Below are 14,055 nucleotides of genomic sequence, written 5' to 3' on the forward strand. Positions count from 1 at the left end.
ATTCACGGCACCCAGAGGAAGAATCCTACTAATGTTTTCTCTCACGTCACAGGTCAACAAATATGGCTTTAAGTGATATGTCACCAAAGTTATTGGATGGATTGACAGAATAAACTATTATAACACTGAGATTTTCTCTAGTGCAATACTCAGGTTAAAAGTTCAGTATACACAATACTTTGGTGTATGACCTGCAAATGAGACATGTATAGTTGCAGCCAAATCCCATTTGAGGCCTACAACACACACCCTACAAACTGCGCTCACCACCAGTACAAGACAAACAGACTAACGCGACAGTTAGTTGAACTCTGCTAAAACGCGACTTGTAATGACTAAATATGAGGCCACTTGATAGTTAGCCAAACGTCAACTTTGTATTTTCTTTATTGCTTACACTTCAGGACCAAAGAGTGAAAGGGGCTGATTGTGGACTGACAGGGGGTGACTTACGTAGCTGGTTGGTGGGTCACATAGCTGCTCCAGCCACAGTGATACCGACTTGTGCAAAACTAATGACATTCACATCATGCCATGTCACAAATGGTAAATGCTGCAAGGATGGTGGGAGACTCCTAATATTGTTAAAATATTTAGCTCTAAAATATTTATCAGACTTTTTGCATTTAACCCACAGCTCAAAGGAAGTGCCTTGTACAGTTGAAGCACTGAATTCATGAGGCTCTTTGTTCTTAGGAAGTCTATAAAAGTCAAAATACACCATTCAACCAGTCCACTTCAAGGGGACTTCCTGTAGACTTCCAGAAAGTCTAAAAAAACCCAAAACTTATGAATGTGTAAAAAAGTTGTTGATAGTTATTAAAACACTACTTGAATTGTATAGGTCAGAAATAATATTCAACCACATACAGATATATGTAGAAGTTTATGCTATAGGAGGTAATGAAAATGCATTTTATTATTGCAGCCTGTGTGCGCAGTGTAGCGCCAAATATATAGGCTAGAAAATTGGCCGAAAAAATAATAAAAGAAGGTTTTCTAAATGTCAGTACTGCCCAATTTATTCAGTCATAGACTGGTCCTTATTTCCAAACATGTCTGTGTTTGAATGTGTATAGCCTATATGGGATACAGAGATGTATGATTATCATTTTCTTTAGTCACAAAAAAACCTATTAATAGGATGAGTACCTTGTTATCTGCACGGACAGATGAGCAGACACTATCCATCAACTTGCATGAGGAATATGACAGATGTGATCACCTTGTGCATAACTGTAGTTGTCCCTCGAACGTTTCCACGGCAATGAGTGAAATGGATTGGAGGCCTGTTTATCAGTGGCTTGCAGTCTCCGCCCTCACAGACTTTACGCGATGCCAGTGAACACATCGCAGTACACACAACTGAAGTCCGCAAGTCCAGAGAGTGGACATTTGGATTCAGCTACAGACTGAATGTACATTTGACTCTTTTCTCAGAGCAGGGGTTGTATTCACAGAGCTTTCTTGTACAAAGAGTTTCTCTTTGTACAAGAAAGAGTTTCAAATTTCTAAGAAAACTCTATGATGCTTTCTAAGAATTTTCCCTTACAGTTAAGATTAAGTCCTGGTAAAGGGAGAAAAACTTATAAGAGGCTTAATCAGAGGAGAAAAAAATGAGATCACATCGTGCAGGCATCATGTTTGTGGTAGATCTCATTAGAAATGCACTCACATTCCCCACCCAATACAATAACGATACAACGCCAGGAATTAAGGAGATCACAACACTGAGATATTTGGCAACTGGGAAAATGCAACAGAGCCGCAGTGATGACTTGGGTCTGTCTCAAGCAGAGTGATCACACTAACAAAGGGTCTGACAACACTTTCATAGTCTTATATTGTGATGCAGTTCATTTCATTTCTACTGGATGTTAACACCTTGCAGGCTCAAGTACATGTCTGTAACAACTGATCAAACCTTTTAAAATATTACATCATATCTAGCAACAGATCAACCACACCTCCTCACTAAGGTAGATGTTTCTGTCTATTCCTTGCTAAGAGCTGCTCTGAGAATTTTCCTAAATCACCCCTAAACTAAACTCCTTGCTAAAAACTTTCAGGCTGAATTAGGAGCTCTCCGAGAACGTGAATACGGCCCCTGACCTTTAGGACTATCTGTGACTCTATTACTTGCCTATCATGTCAGATTTGTGTTCTACGTTGTGTCATATATTCAGGTATCAATAACCTGTTGTGAAATAGTTGCTGTGGGATTTAAAAGGTTTCCATGTGCTTTCAGATTATAACTGTGAAATTTTTTGACCACCCAGTTTAAAGCTTACAGTCGGTGCATCCAGCCTGACAGCAGAAGGCAGCCATGTTCTCAGTGAGGGGGTCAGCCAACAGCAGGCTGATGTCCATTGAGGTGCTCCACTCCACTGCCAGAGAGGACAGAGAAAGAGAAAGAGGTAACAGCAAGATTTAATTAGAAATGAAAAAAATTAAATAAAAAATAAATAAATAAATAAATACAATTTTTAGAATTTTTGATATGTGCTCTATATATGGAGCCTTACATGAGCAGGTGAGGAGGTTCCAGCAGCAGAGCAGGTTGTTGGCGGTAGTACCCAGGAGATACTTGGAACAGCTTAGTCGCCCAAAACAAAGATTCCTGGTGAAAAAAAAGTCACCTTTTTTTCCATGTGACTATAAAGAATCCCAAGTGCACCCCACAACCAGCCAGCTCCTCACACCACACATATTTCACAGGATTAGCTTTTGAGGAGTTTTCTGCATTGGGGGCTTCAAATAGAAACACGCAAGCAGGGTCTGAACACCCACCAGGACCCAAACACCCAGAAGATTTGTGTCTGGCAGATAAAGCCATTCAGATTTTAAAATGATGCCTTCTACATATTTAAAGTAAATCTGTGATATTCACATGTAAAATATAAATTACTTTTCTCGATCGAAAAATGCTTTTGTCAGGTGAACTGTTTCTATTTCAGCCCCTTTGCAAGAAAGCCAAAAATGTATTCATTTTTCAAGTTGCATCAGAAGACTCTCGAGTTGGTGATGTTGGAAGTCAAATTATTGACCCAGTTCTACACATCCATAGGTGGTAGTTATGTAAGGGGTACAGGGCAGCTGTCAAAACAGCTGCCGACCATTACCGTTTTTTCTGATTCCTGCCCTCCAACTTTAAAGTCCTATCATGAACTATTTCCCTTCCAGCTCCCAAATTAGACAGGAAATGTCTTATTAGAAGAGGCTTTCCAAGTATGACTACTTAGACCAGCTCATTGTTATGCATCATTAGTTCAGACAAGTTTACATTTGTGTAAAAGAGAACAGAAATAAATGTCTGTCTTTTGTGATTGTTACTGTGATTCCTCTTATAGTTCCTTATTCCAAACATAAAAGGCAAGTCATCTCTATTTGTTTGTCTTGCAAATATGCTGAGTCAGTGTTCTGAGCTTATTTCATAAAAGTGGTACAGAAACTAGCAACAGTAGTTGCTGAGTGTCCTCAGTGACCTAGGGGCCGCCTGAGCGGGGTGGAAGTGGGAGAGGACACATGCCAACATTTTTGAGACTCAAGCAACGTTGCGCAACTACAGCCTGTAACCATGTTCCTCTGGCTGACAGGCAGTACTTTTTTTTCAGGGGGTCACATCCCCTGTCAGCTGTGAGAAACAACACTCTGGACTTCTGCCAGTGTTGTAAAAAGGTACTTTAACTGTTCAAAGACATCCAAAGCTGAGGAGCCTCCATAGTGAACAACCAAACTCTAAAACAGCTGGTTGCTTAGTGAATCTGTGTGTGTGCAGTGTCATTTGTATGCCTCATTTTTCTGAATGCAAGCTCCAGTGTGTCCAGTCTGCACTTACTTAGGATACACACATTTTACAGTACCGCAGGTCTACAGCCAATATTAATTTAGTGAAGCTAGCATACAGACAACAAATGTACTCTATGATCATTCTGAAACAAAAGCTAGGATCCTCAGTAAGCGCATTTTCTTGCAGCAGACTTTAGCTCAGTGCCGCTGAAGGTTATCTTGTGGCAACTGGCCCTCTTTGTTAAAGCAGTTACTTCTGTGTTTGGCATGTTTTTTTAGATTTTTTTTCCCCAATTTACAGATTTAATGTTGAATTTGTATCTGATGAGCTGCCAATTACAGCATGGGCTTGGGCTGTATCTAAAAGCTTAAGCGAGTTTCAGGTTTTGTTCTACGACATAAAACATGTCAGTAAATACCCTACTTGTGAATTTTGAAGCTTTTACATGTCGTAAAAAAGGCAGTTGCTAACAAGTTGCTCAATACAACTACAAACCCTGTCGGGGACATTAAACGTCATCACCCCCGGACAGGCGAGAGTGCTGGCAGTCCGCCATTACAGCCTCTTATTTAGCTTAAACAGTCTTCCATTATACAATGTTTTTAAAATAAAGCGGCCGAAATCAGTTGAAAGCTTAGTGGCAGTGACGTCAAGAGTCATGCGACCGTGGAGTAGTCATGTAGTCCGTTAAAGCCTAACGTTAGCTTTTTACTTCTGGTGATTGCATTTAAGCTTCAAATGCGGTATGAAAGGTGTTCATATGTGAAGATTATCTCGCTGAACAAAACCTGTAAGTATCTTAAACTTGGGTTAGCCACAGAGCTTATTTTCTGACATAATCCAAAACGCAATGCAAAAATCACATTGCCTGCGTTCCAAATCGCATACTTCTACTATATACTTTTAGTATGTACTGCAGCTGCCCTTAAAAAGTATGTAGTGCAGTATGCAGTATGCATGAAGTATGCATACTATTGGGACACACTACATCCGCTACTTGAACTCCGACCCTCTTGCTCACTTCTGCCGCCGTCCGTAGTGCCACATTTGAATATTTTGTTTTGTTGTGCTTCAGAGATGCAGCAAATCTCCTCTCGTCGAGCTCGCCAGTCGTGCATACCGTTGGAGGTGCCGGAGAGCTCTGTTGCTGTTATGTCGTAATGTATGTTGTTGTTTCTAATAAACTGACGTGTTCACGTAAACAGTCCCAAGCCTATTATTAGTGACCTGTCTATTGAACTAGTCACCAGTAGGCATATTAACCCCCTTCACACATAGCTCTCTGTTGCTGGCAGATGTTTGTTGTTAAATATATTTACAGCTATGCAGCTGCTGGCACTATATTCTGTCTACACGTGAAGCAGCCTTATATTCACATTACTTTTATTTGTAGTGTAACATACTTGCACATTCTTACTACATTACTTAATATGTATTTGACTTTTACTATTTATATATTTACTGGTCTATACTGCTCATACCTGGCCCATAGTGTATTCATATTTAGTCATATTCATTCATTATTTATACCACACTTACACCACTGCCTATACTGGTAGAATCTTATATATTGTAGTCATAGTTGAACCCTAACACTGATTATACTATAATCACAATAAAGTTGAATGTTGTAACCGTGTTCTTGCAAAACTGTATGATATGTGACAGTATATAATCAGATCATTGCAGTCCTAATATGTAGTGTCTTAGTATCTCAAATTAAATAAACCATGTATGAAAGGAAGTGTGGGCATTGGTTGTACACGCAGCTCAGTCAGTGCGACGTAACTTCCGCTGCGCAAAGGATTGTGGGTCAGAATGGCCAAAGAAGCAAGCTGACACGCATACTGCGAAATATGACCGGATGTAGTAAAACACCCTGGTACTTTTGGCATACCGCATCTGACATACTATGTATTGGGACACACTAATTCTTTTTCTGGCATACTAAATAGTATGGTAGTATGGGCATTGGAACGCAGGGATTCACTTTCTCTTCCGGGAACCAGCGCAATGCTAAACTTCCGGGTTTTGACGTCAGCCCTCGCACGCTCTATTGGAGTTACGCGTATACAGAATTATGAGCAGGGGGCCTTCCTCTTCTTCTTTTCTAAATCTGTCAAGCACGGCAGATGAAAACTGTTCATTTAACTAGCCCAACACCCTACATCTCGTGACACTCTGAGCCTAAAAGGATAAGGCTAGCAATATTCTAGGTTTTTCGTGTTTGTCAGCATATTACACGAAAAGACCAAAACCAACAATGAACTGATTTGACTTAATCCCACATATATCGTCCTGTGCTGTTAAAACCACTAAAACGCCAAAATTGTGTAAATCCACAGCTGTGAATAGTCCCCAAAAAATGCACTATTTATCCATGCTAAAACTGCTTAAGGAAATTGTGGGGTCCTTTCTTTTTTAATTAAACTTTGTAATTGTGGCCCATTTTTAAACATCTGTTTTCAGCAGGAACCAATGGGCTTAAAGCTGAGAGCCAGTAAGAAAGTACTGAGAGAGAGGGACTAACACATTGTAAGTTTTGGTCTTTTAATGGGATTTCTGGACTGCAAGAAAAACGTAGAACACAAGCCATGTCCTTGAAGAAAAATACTGTTTACTGCACTGCATATTTACTGGATCTTGTATTGTAAGGTGACCAACCCCATTAGTGTTTTTCATACTGCACAGGCTAAATGAGCCTTTAGCCTGGGCCTGAGAAAGCTTTCAAACTCCTTCTTCTGCTGTGTCTGCTGACCTTCTTCACAGCAGACATTTCAAGATGTCTTAGTAGGAAAAGCACAGGTGTATTTCATAACATTGATGATGCTGCATTCCACTTAGTGGAAGCGATGATATTGTGCATGTGGGTTACTTGAATAGCTTACTGGGAGACTTGGAACTCACATGGAACTGAGCCATTGTTGAGGTTATCAGTTTCACATGTGCTTTTCCTACTATGACTCGTCAAAATGTCTGCGGTCAAAAAGGCCCATTCTGGCATTTTTTTGGCTAATAAACACATCTTTAGCCTAGAGCTTGCTCTGCAGCAGGGTTTGCCCCGAGTTTGAGCAGTTATCCCCTGAAAATTGATTAAACACTAAAAATTCACCAGTGTGAAATGGAGCTAATGGAATTTCATTGCATTTTTGTTCTCCAATAACACAACTTAAGTCATCAGTATGCACATGCTTTATGTTTATGCTGTCACCATGGTAACTACTACTAAACAAAACCAGAGATATCTAGCAAGCTTGCGAACTCAAAACTGAAAAGATTTGACTTAAAGATAAAACAACAGGTGTCTTCTTTTTAAGTCTTTCAGTTCCCCGCTGTTATCACTCTTTGTGATGTTTCAGCAACGCTCTTAAACAAGTTTCAACAGAAAATTAACCCCAGGCCAGCAGAAGCGCAGCCTAAATCATGTAGCCGTTGGCCTAGGTTAAGCCTGGTTTAACAATGTGTATGTGAAAAAGGGCTATGTTAGCCCAGAGCTATTGAAACGCTGTGTTCACACTACAAGCAACACAGCAATAGGCTACAAGTCATTTTCAGAAGAAGGCGCTGACATGAAGCTACAAACTGATGCCAGACACTCTTTGTGGACAGGGGTGACCTGCTACAAATCAAACTTGAGCTGGCGTCAGCTTTTGTCATTGCTCCAATGACACAGTGAAGCGTCAATAAATCATAGGTTTTTGTGTCTAGCTGTGATACTGTGTTATTTAGCTTAATTAGCTGATGCTATGATAGCTTTCTATGCATTGCAATGCACACGGAGATACAATGGGGCAGGAGAAATGTGAGGTTAAAATTCAGGTCAGATACTGATATAAACCAGATTTTTTTTTTTTTTTTTTAACTAAATACTAACTTTAGTCGATGTTCAGTTGAGGTTCTTTGTGGTAAGTAGCAGACACACACAAACCTGTGACAAAATAACTACATTAACAAGCACTTGAGCAACACTTCAACAGCGACTTTGCGATAATGTTAGGCAGTTGCGTTGTCGCTCATAGCGTAAACTCTGCATTAGATCATTTCACTGGAATAACATTGCTAGGCAAAATATTAGGTCCATGTGTACTTCCTGTCAGCTAATGTCATTCACATACACTTCAAAACATTTCACGAGAAAATGTATTGAGGTCCAAAACCCAGCCCTGGTGAAAGTGTGGGTGTTTAAGTTCATGTTTATGCTCTGACCTGATGGCTTTTGGCGGCTGTGACAGAGTTGTCAGGAGCTCCCAGGAAGCTGGGCTCCACACAGTCACTACCTCCTGAAAGCTGACGGCCAGCAGGGAACCATCGGCTGAGAAACAGCAGCACTCAGGCGCCAGGCCGTGATAGGCTCCAACGAAATCACAGGACCAGGAAGGACCTTCATCTACTGGCATGTTCAAGAGGATAGAGAGAGGGAGACAGACACAGAGAGTGTTGAATTAGTGAGAATTAAACCTAACATTTAACCTGATGTGTTGTAAAGCCACAAAAAAAATCTTGGTAGTACAAAGCACTTTGGATAAAAGCCTTGCCTGCATGAAACTGAAGGGAGGGTGGACATCATGATATGGAGTTTAGATGTTTTAGGAAGAATCTCAACTAAAATGTTACACATTTGTCTGATTGGCCTGATAGTTACATATGATTAAAGGTAATATATATATCCCTCCTACAGTTCCTTGCTCAAGTATACTTTAAAGGATGAATTATACATTGACCTTGTGATGTTCAGTCATCGAGATCATAGACAAGTGATTGACAGAGCTAGAAATACTAAAACCATACAGTTACAGCCTGTATTTTGCTGTGTGGGCCCAACAATTTACCCAAAAATGTGGGTCAACCTCACACAAAGTTCAACAAAAATAGAAACAATCAATTTCGTGTCCTCAATATTTTCTGAATGAGAGAAAATGAATCCTAAGGATGATGTTTTAGTGATGTTTTCATGTTTTGCCATTTTGGTGCAAGAGCCCGAACTTTTGTGGTTAAAGGCAGATTTTGAAAACAGCTTTGATTACACGTTAACTACTCAAACACTATGAATACTGACAAATCACATAGAGCTATGCAGTCACTTAAGTGAGAATTGACTCAGTTTTTGAACAAAAACTTGTTGATGCACACCAAGAATCAGAAATCAGAGCCTAGTACAATAGAAAAGAACAGCAAGTTATAAGAGCATGGTAAATATTACCACACATGAACAGATCAGCCAAATGCTGCCTTTAGGAAAAATGCAAGGTCAGAAACTAAGCTAGACTGCGTACCCTCTGTGTGGGCTGGTGCAGCCAGCTGCCAGGCTTTGAAGTGTCCGTCCTTGCTAGTGGAGACCAGCATGGTGGTCTGGCTGTCGATGGCGTGGCAAAAGCACATGGCTGTAATCCGCGCCTCGTGGGGGGCCGAGATGGTTGTGTTCAGCACAAAACTGCAGGTGATACCGTGTTTTAGTGAGACAAAAAAAACTTTTGCTAGTGCACTAATAAAAACACTAGGGGATAGGACAACGATTCACAAACCTGGATGACAATCTTGAAAACATTTTTAGACCATTTTGCTACTGAATTATGTCTATGTTCATGACTGACTGAAAGCATATAGAAATATTATAAATAAACATATGTACCTCTGTGTTTGTTCATCAAATGCCCACAGTTTCAAGTTCAGCTCCAGCTCAGTGACCTTCTGTTTTCTTTCTTCCACTGTTGCCAGCCAGTTGCCAGAGGCATCAAAGGCCATTTTGACCACCTCAAACTGCTCCAGGCCCGACTCATGAATGTACTCCTGCTGCACTATATCCAGCTGTAGGAAACACAGAAGATGACAGACCTCAGAATTTACTGAAGATAATTCACACCAAGGTGTAGCTGACAGTATTATTAAGCGAGACTGAAGATCAGAACAGATTTGTGTTTGAACCTCTGTTTGTAATTGAAATAAGTTGTCTTCAAGTACTCATGAACTTATGCAATATCGGGGACTTAAATATTACACTATGTCCACGAATACCTTTAAAAGTAATCCACAAACCGACCTGGTGTACTATCACTGGTTCAGTTTATAAAGCAGAGTGCTTACATTGTACAGCAGTTTGTCTCTTTGGAGGGAGTAAAACTGCAGGTGGCCGGGTTTCCCATTCAGCACCAAGGACTTGCTGCGTGGGTCCATCATTAGGTCTGTCCTGACACTTTCTCCTGCACCAGGTACAAGAAAAAAAGAGTGAAAATGAATTCCTTCTTTTATGTGCACAGAGTAACCTTTTTAATAGTTTTTAAGGATACATATTTTATTTCTGCATGCTGATACAGAATAAACTAAAAAGATTTTTTTCAAGTCAATCTGCTGTGGCATCATTATAATATACAAGATATGATACATGACAGGTACAGGTACAAGTACAGCATTTTTGGTTAAATATGTCAATAAAGACTTGCCGAGGAGGTCGAGGTGAGTTGAACTTTGTTTATTTCAGGGTGCGTGGGAACAGGGATGGATTGGCCATCGGGAGTACCGGGAGAATTCCCGGTGGGCCGTTCTAGTGTGGGCTGGTTGAGCTTTTTTTCCCTCTTTTTATTAAACTTATTTTGGTTTTTGGCTGATTGGCCCACAGAGCAGAGAGATGATGGGCCCACTGTTTTGTCTCTCATCTGAACACTGGCCAATCACGGCCCACCCCCATCCTACTAGTCGTCCACCGAGGACGAAAATATCAGTGGATTAAACCTTCTTCAATTACAGGCAAGATCTTTCTTAGAAGTGAGACTGTTCTCCAAGAGCTGTGAAGGTTATTTATGATAGATACGTTTATCTTTTATGAGCCCATACAGCATGATTATGATCCATTTAAGTGCTGTTGCCACATATAGTCTGTACTCACCTTTGACCAGGCCCTGAATGACAGCTGACACTTTAACACAGCTCTGGATTATTGTGATCTCTGAAACAAGAAGAAACAGAAATCATTTACCACAGCCTTCTTTTCAAACTGAAACAACTCTATCTACAAATTTTACAGCTGCAGTCACTGGGGCAGGCCATGTTGCCTTTCTCAGCTCTATCAGTCTCTAAAGCTTACAGGGTTTAAACCAAGCAACCGTAGTGCATTGATGCTGTAGTACCGCTACAGGCCAGTAGATGCTGGCAACAACAGCATGTCCAATATTACAAATATTTCCGAACAGCTTGCTGTTTTCGTCTGAGTGTGTGATGCAGGTTACAGCCTCTTACTGTTGTCACTGTGTGAGGTACAGAACAGTGCTCCATCAGGTGAGACAGCGATGTGCGTGATGGCAGAACCCAGGCGGGGCAGGAAGTCCCGCTGGCTCTCTTGGTTGTATCGCCACTGGACAAGCACCGACTCCATGCCTCCACTCAACAGGTTAGTGCCTGGTAAAACAGAGCCAAAATGGATACAGAGGCAGGAATATATATTATATATATATATATATATATATATATATATATTCCAAATATTCAAATTTTGATCAAAGTAAGTATGTTTTGGCATCAAAATTTTTCTGAAGCCTTTCTGAAAACATTTCCCCACGTAATCTGATCACGTAGGTTTCTGCGTGATGACGTTGCTTCATATGAACCCCTTGACCCACCTAATGTGCTTCTTCATGGCTGAGCCAAGCCTTCTTTAAGAATGTGCGTTATCGATCTTCCTCAATAGTTATATTCTTCTAACCCCCTTACTGGCAGGGAATGATCCAAAAGTCACTCAGTAACACAAACAAACTAACCAATTCTGGCAGGACTAGACCAGTAACTCCTTGTGTTCTGTGAGGCAAAATTACTGTTTTTGTCAGTGGAGTCTAGCTTTGAAGAGTGCAATATAATGGCTTCAGTTCTCTGGCAGAGAGGGCTGTCTGACAGCATGGTAAAGCAGTAGAAATATTAGACTATGGATAAGTACCTCATACAAACCCACTTAAAAAAGTTGCAGCTCTAATGTTTGTCAGTGCTTTTTTCTAACAACTGAGTGGGCAATTCAATTTGAAAAACCTGCTGAAGAAAGCAGATAGACCCGCCCTTATAAGCAAAACAAATCCTGAGTGAAATTAATAATCCTGTCTGCAAGAAAGAAATAAAACAGGTAATGACATACCTTCTGGGGTAAAGCACAGTGAGCTAACAGCACTGTGGTGCCAATGCAGGGTCGTATATGTGTACTCCTTCTTGTGGTTGAAGTTTCTCCTGAAAGGACAAACAGTAATGGTACACTCATACACTTTATAAACACACACTGGCTACAGAGACCTAATCAGTGCCTTACCAGTAAAAAGGGATTAATTAAGCAAATATTGTGTCAGGTACATTTGTTGCAGAGGAGGGGACAAAATAATACAGTCTGTTTCCAACCATGCTAAGGGAGTTCAGTTCATTGGATCAGCTATCAGGAAAACACATGCAACATAAGTGAGCAGCAGATGTTTTGACTAAAGAATTGTTCAAAATCATCAAAACACTGGATGTGACTGTAAATGTTTCAAGGCCATGTTGTTGCCACACTCACCACAGGCGAATCTTGCCGTCTTCATGCCCAGTAGCAATGCAGTCATCTTTTGGGTGACAGGAGACACACGTGAATGTGTTCTTGCCTCCCTTCTTGTTGTCTTCTTTGAGGGAAAACCTATTAACACATGAGAACAGACACGAGGTGTTAGTGAACATCCTCACTGCTTTGTAGGCAAATGTGGGTTTGCGATCGTCGTGGATTTTATGATTCATGACCTTTGTCAAAATTTCACTTTACATCATTGTGTCTTCAGACAGAAAAATAAACTGTTTTGTGATATTTGCAATAAAAAGCTGTGAATGCTTTGTGCTTTTATTTGACAATTTGAAACAAAATGGGCAAAGTGATCATATTTAATTTATTTTCCATCTTCAATAAAATACTCCACACAACTGAAGCATCTCACACCATGGCTCACCTGTATGACTTCTGCTTCTTGAAGAAGTACACCTCCAGTTGCAAACCTTTAGCTGAGGCAATATATTCCCCCTGTGAGGAAGATAACATTTGGTTTTAACACAAACATGAAGGAAGGCAGACCAAGGATCAGTATTTGAAACCGGTTCTTAAGTAAATGCTCATGTCAATCTAAAGCAGTTTACAACAGGGAAGTGTACTCCAAAAAGAGTGAATTATTAAAATGCTATATGTCCAATTAAGGAGAAAACAACAACAAAAAATCTGAAGCCCATTTAAAAGTGACTCTTTTTATGTCTCCAGCGGGTTTCACTGAAGTTTTTGAATTAAAGCTGTAGTTAGCTCTCATGGCCAAAAAATGTTGTCTCTTGGAATTTTATTTTGTAAATGTTCTTAATTGTATTTTACATAATGTCTTTATTTTTGCACTGTGTTTAATTTTATGCACCAAATCACCAAGTCAATTTCCTTTTAAATGTAAAGTTACTTGGCAATAAAACATTTCTGATTCTGATAAGTCCTCTAAAAACAGCTAGCTCTGATACACTGGCAATACCACTGGAGCATCACTTTTGGGAAAATAACTGTCTCAGATGTGTTGGTGACAGTAGTGGTGGTGTATGTACCCCTCTGCCGAAGGCAGTGGCTGCTGGATTGGAGCTGACATCACTGAGCACAGCAGAAAGCTCTCGAGCCTCCATCAGCTGATCTCCACTCTGTGGAAGACGTACTGCAACCAGCTGGAACAACTCTGCACAAACACACGCACACAGGCGCACACACACAGTGTTAAACATCAGCCTGCTACACATGACCTCTTACCCAAATCCCACTTCACCATCATTACTGAAGCCCCTGTCAGAATAATTTGACATGTTCTGTGACTAGTAACTCCTAGTGGACTTCTTTTATAATATATTCATACATGCTGGAGTGGACTGCTGACAAAAAATTGTTCTGTTTAATATGCAATGACAAAGTATCTGATCTTTAATATCAACTGTAAAACACAGCAGTGCATGTAAATACTTATGTGCACATCTTTGATTTAACTAGCAGACAGATTGGAATTACCGGTAATGGACTGAAAGGAACACATGGACTGCACCAATTTTCACCCAGATTGTTTCGTATTTCTACAGACAAAAAAAACTTCTGCTACAAACCCATAAATATTATACACATAAAAGCTTTAACACATCTCAGCAAGGCAAATTCAGGTGAGATTTATTCAGAAGCTTTCATTTATGTAGCTTTACATTTGAATAATAGGGTGCTGTACACAAAGGTGTGAAGCTTTATAAAGAGAGCAAGCATTGAAGCT

The 14,055-nt window shown here is 40.2% G+C and overlaps 2 protein-coding genes across 3 annotated transcripts in view; one reads left to right on the top strand and one right to left on the bottom strand.

Annotated features, from left to right (window-relative positions):
- Positions 1-14,055, top strand: part of LOC125899276 (signal transducer and activator of transcription 4-like) — a 216,598-nt gene that overhangs the window by 169,026 nt on the left and 33,517 nt on the right. The window lies entirely within an intron of this gene.
- wdr75 (WD repeat domain 75) overlaps positions 1-14,055 on the bottom strand; it is a 28,248-nt gene that overhangs the window by 11,204 nt on the left and 2,989 nt on the right. Inside the window, exons 5-16 of one of the 2 annotated variants that reach the window (XM_049593433.1) lie at positions 13,358-13,482; positions 12,733-12,803; positions 12,312-12,428; positions 11,904-11,992; positions 11,021-11,179; positions 10,671-10,730; positions 9,872-9,987; positions 9,420-9,595; positions 9,064-9,221; positions 7,997-8,177; positions 2,526-2,620; positions 2,292-2,387 (exon numbers count right to left, since the gene is read on the bottom strand). In XM_049593433.1, coding sequence (XP_049449390.1) covers positions 2,292-2,387; positions 2,526-2,620; positions 7,997-8,177; positions 9,064-9,221; positions 9,420-9,595; positions 9,872-9,987; positions 10,671-10,730; positions 11,021-11,179; positions 11,904-11,992; positions 12,312-12,428; positions 12,733-12,803; positions 13,358-13,482 — 1,443 coding nt within the window. Of the gene's footprint in view, positions 1-2,291; positions 2,388-2,525; positions 2,621-7,996; positions 8,181-9,063; positions 9,222-9,419; positions 9,596-9,871; positions 9,988-10,670; positions 10,731-11,020; positions 11,180-11,903; positions 11,993-12,311; positions 12,429-12,732; positions 12,804-13,357; positions 13,483-14,055 lie in introns of both variants that reach the window. The other variant, XM_049593432.1, reaches the window with a different exon arrangement.

This window comes from Epinephelus fuscoguttatus, linkage group LG13 (assembly GCF_011397635.1).
Source record: "Epinephelus fuscoguttatus linkage group LG13, E.fuscoguttatus.final_Chr_v1".
In the NCBI taxonomy this organism is placed as follows: domain Eukaryota; kingdom Metazoa; phylum Chordata; class Actinopteri; order Perciformes; family Serranidae; genus Epinephelus; species Epinephelus fuscoguttatus.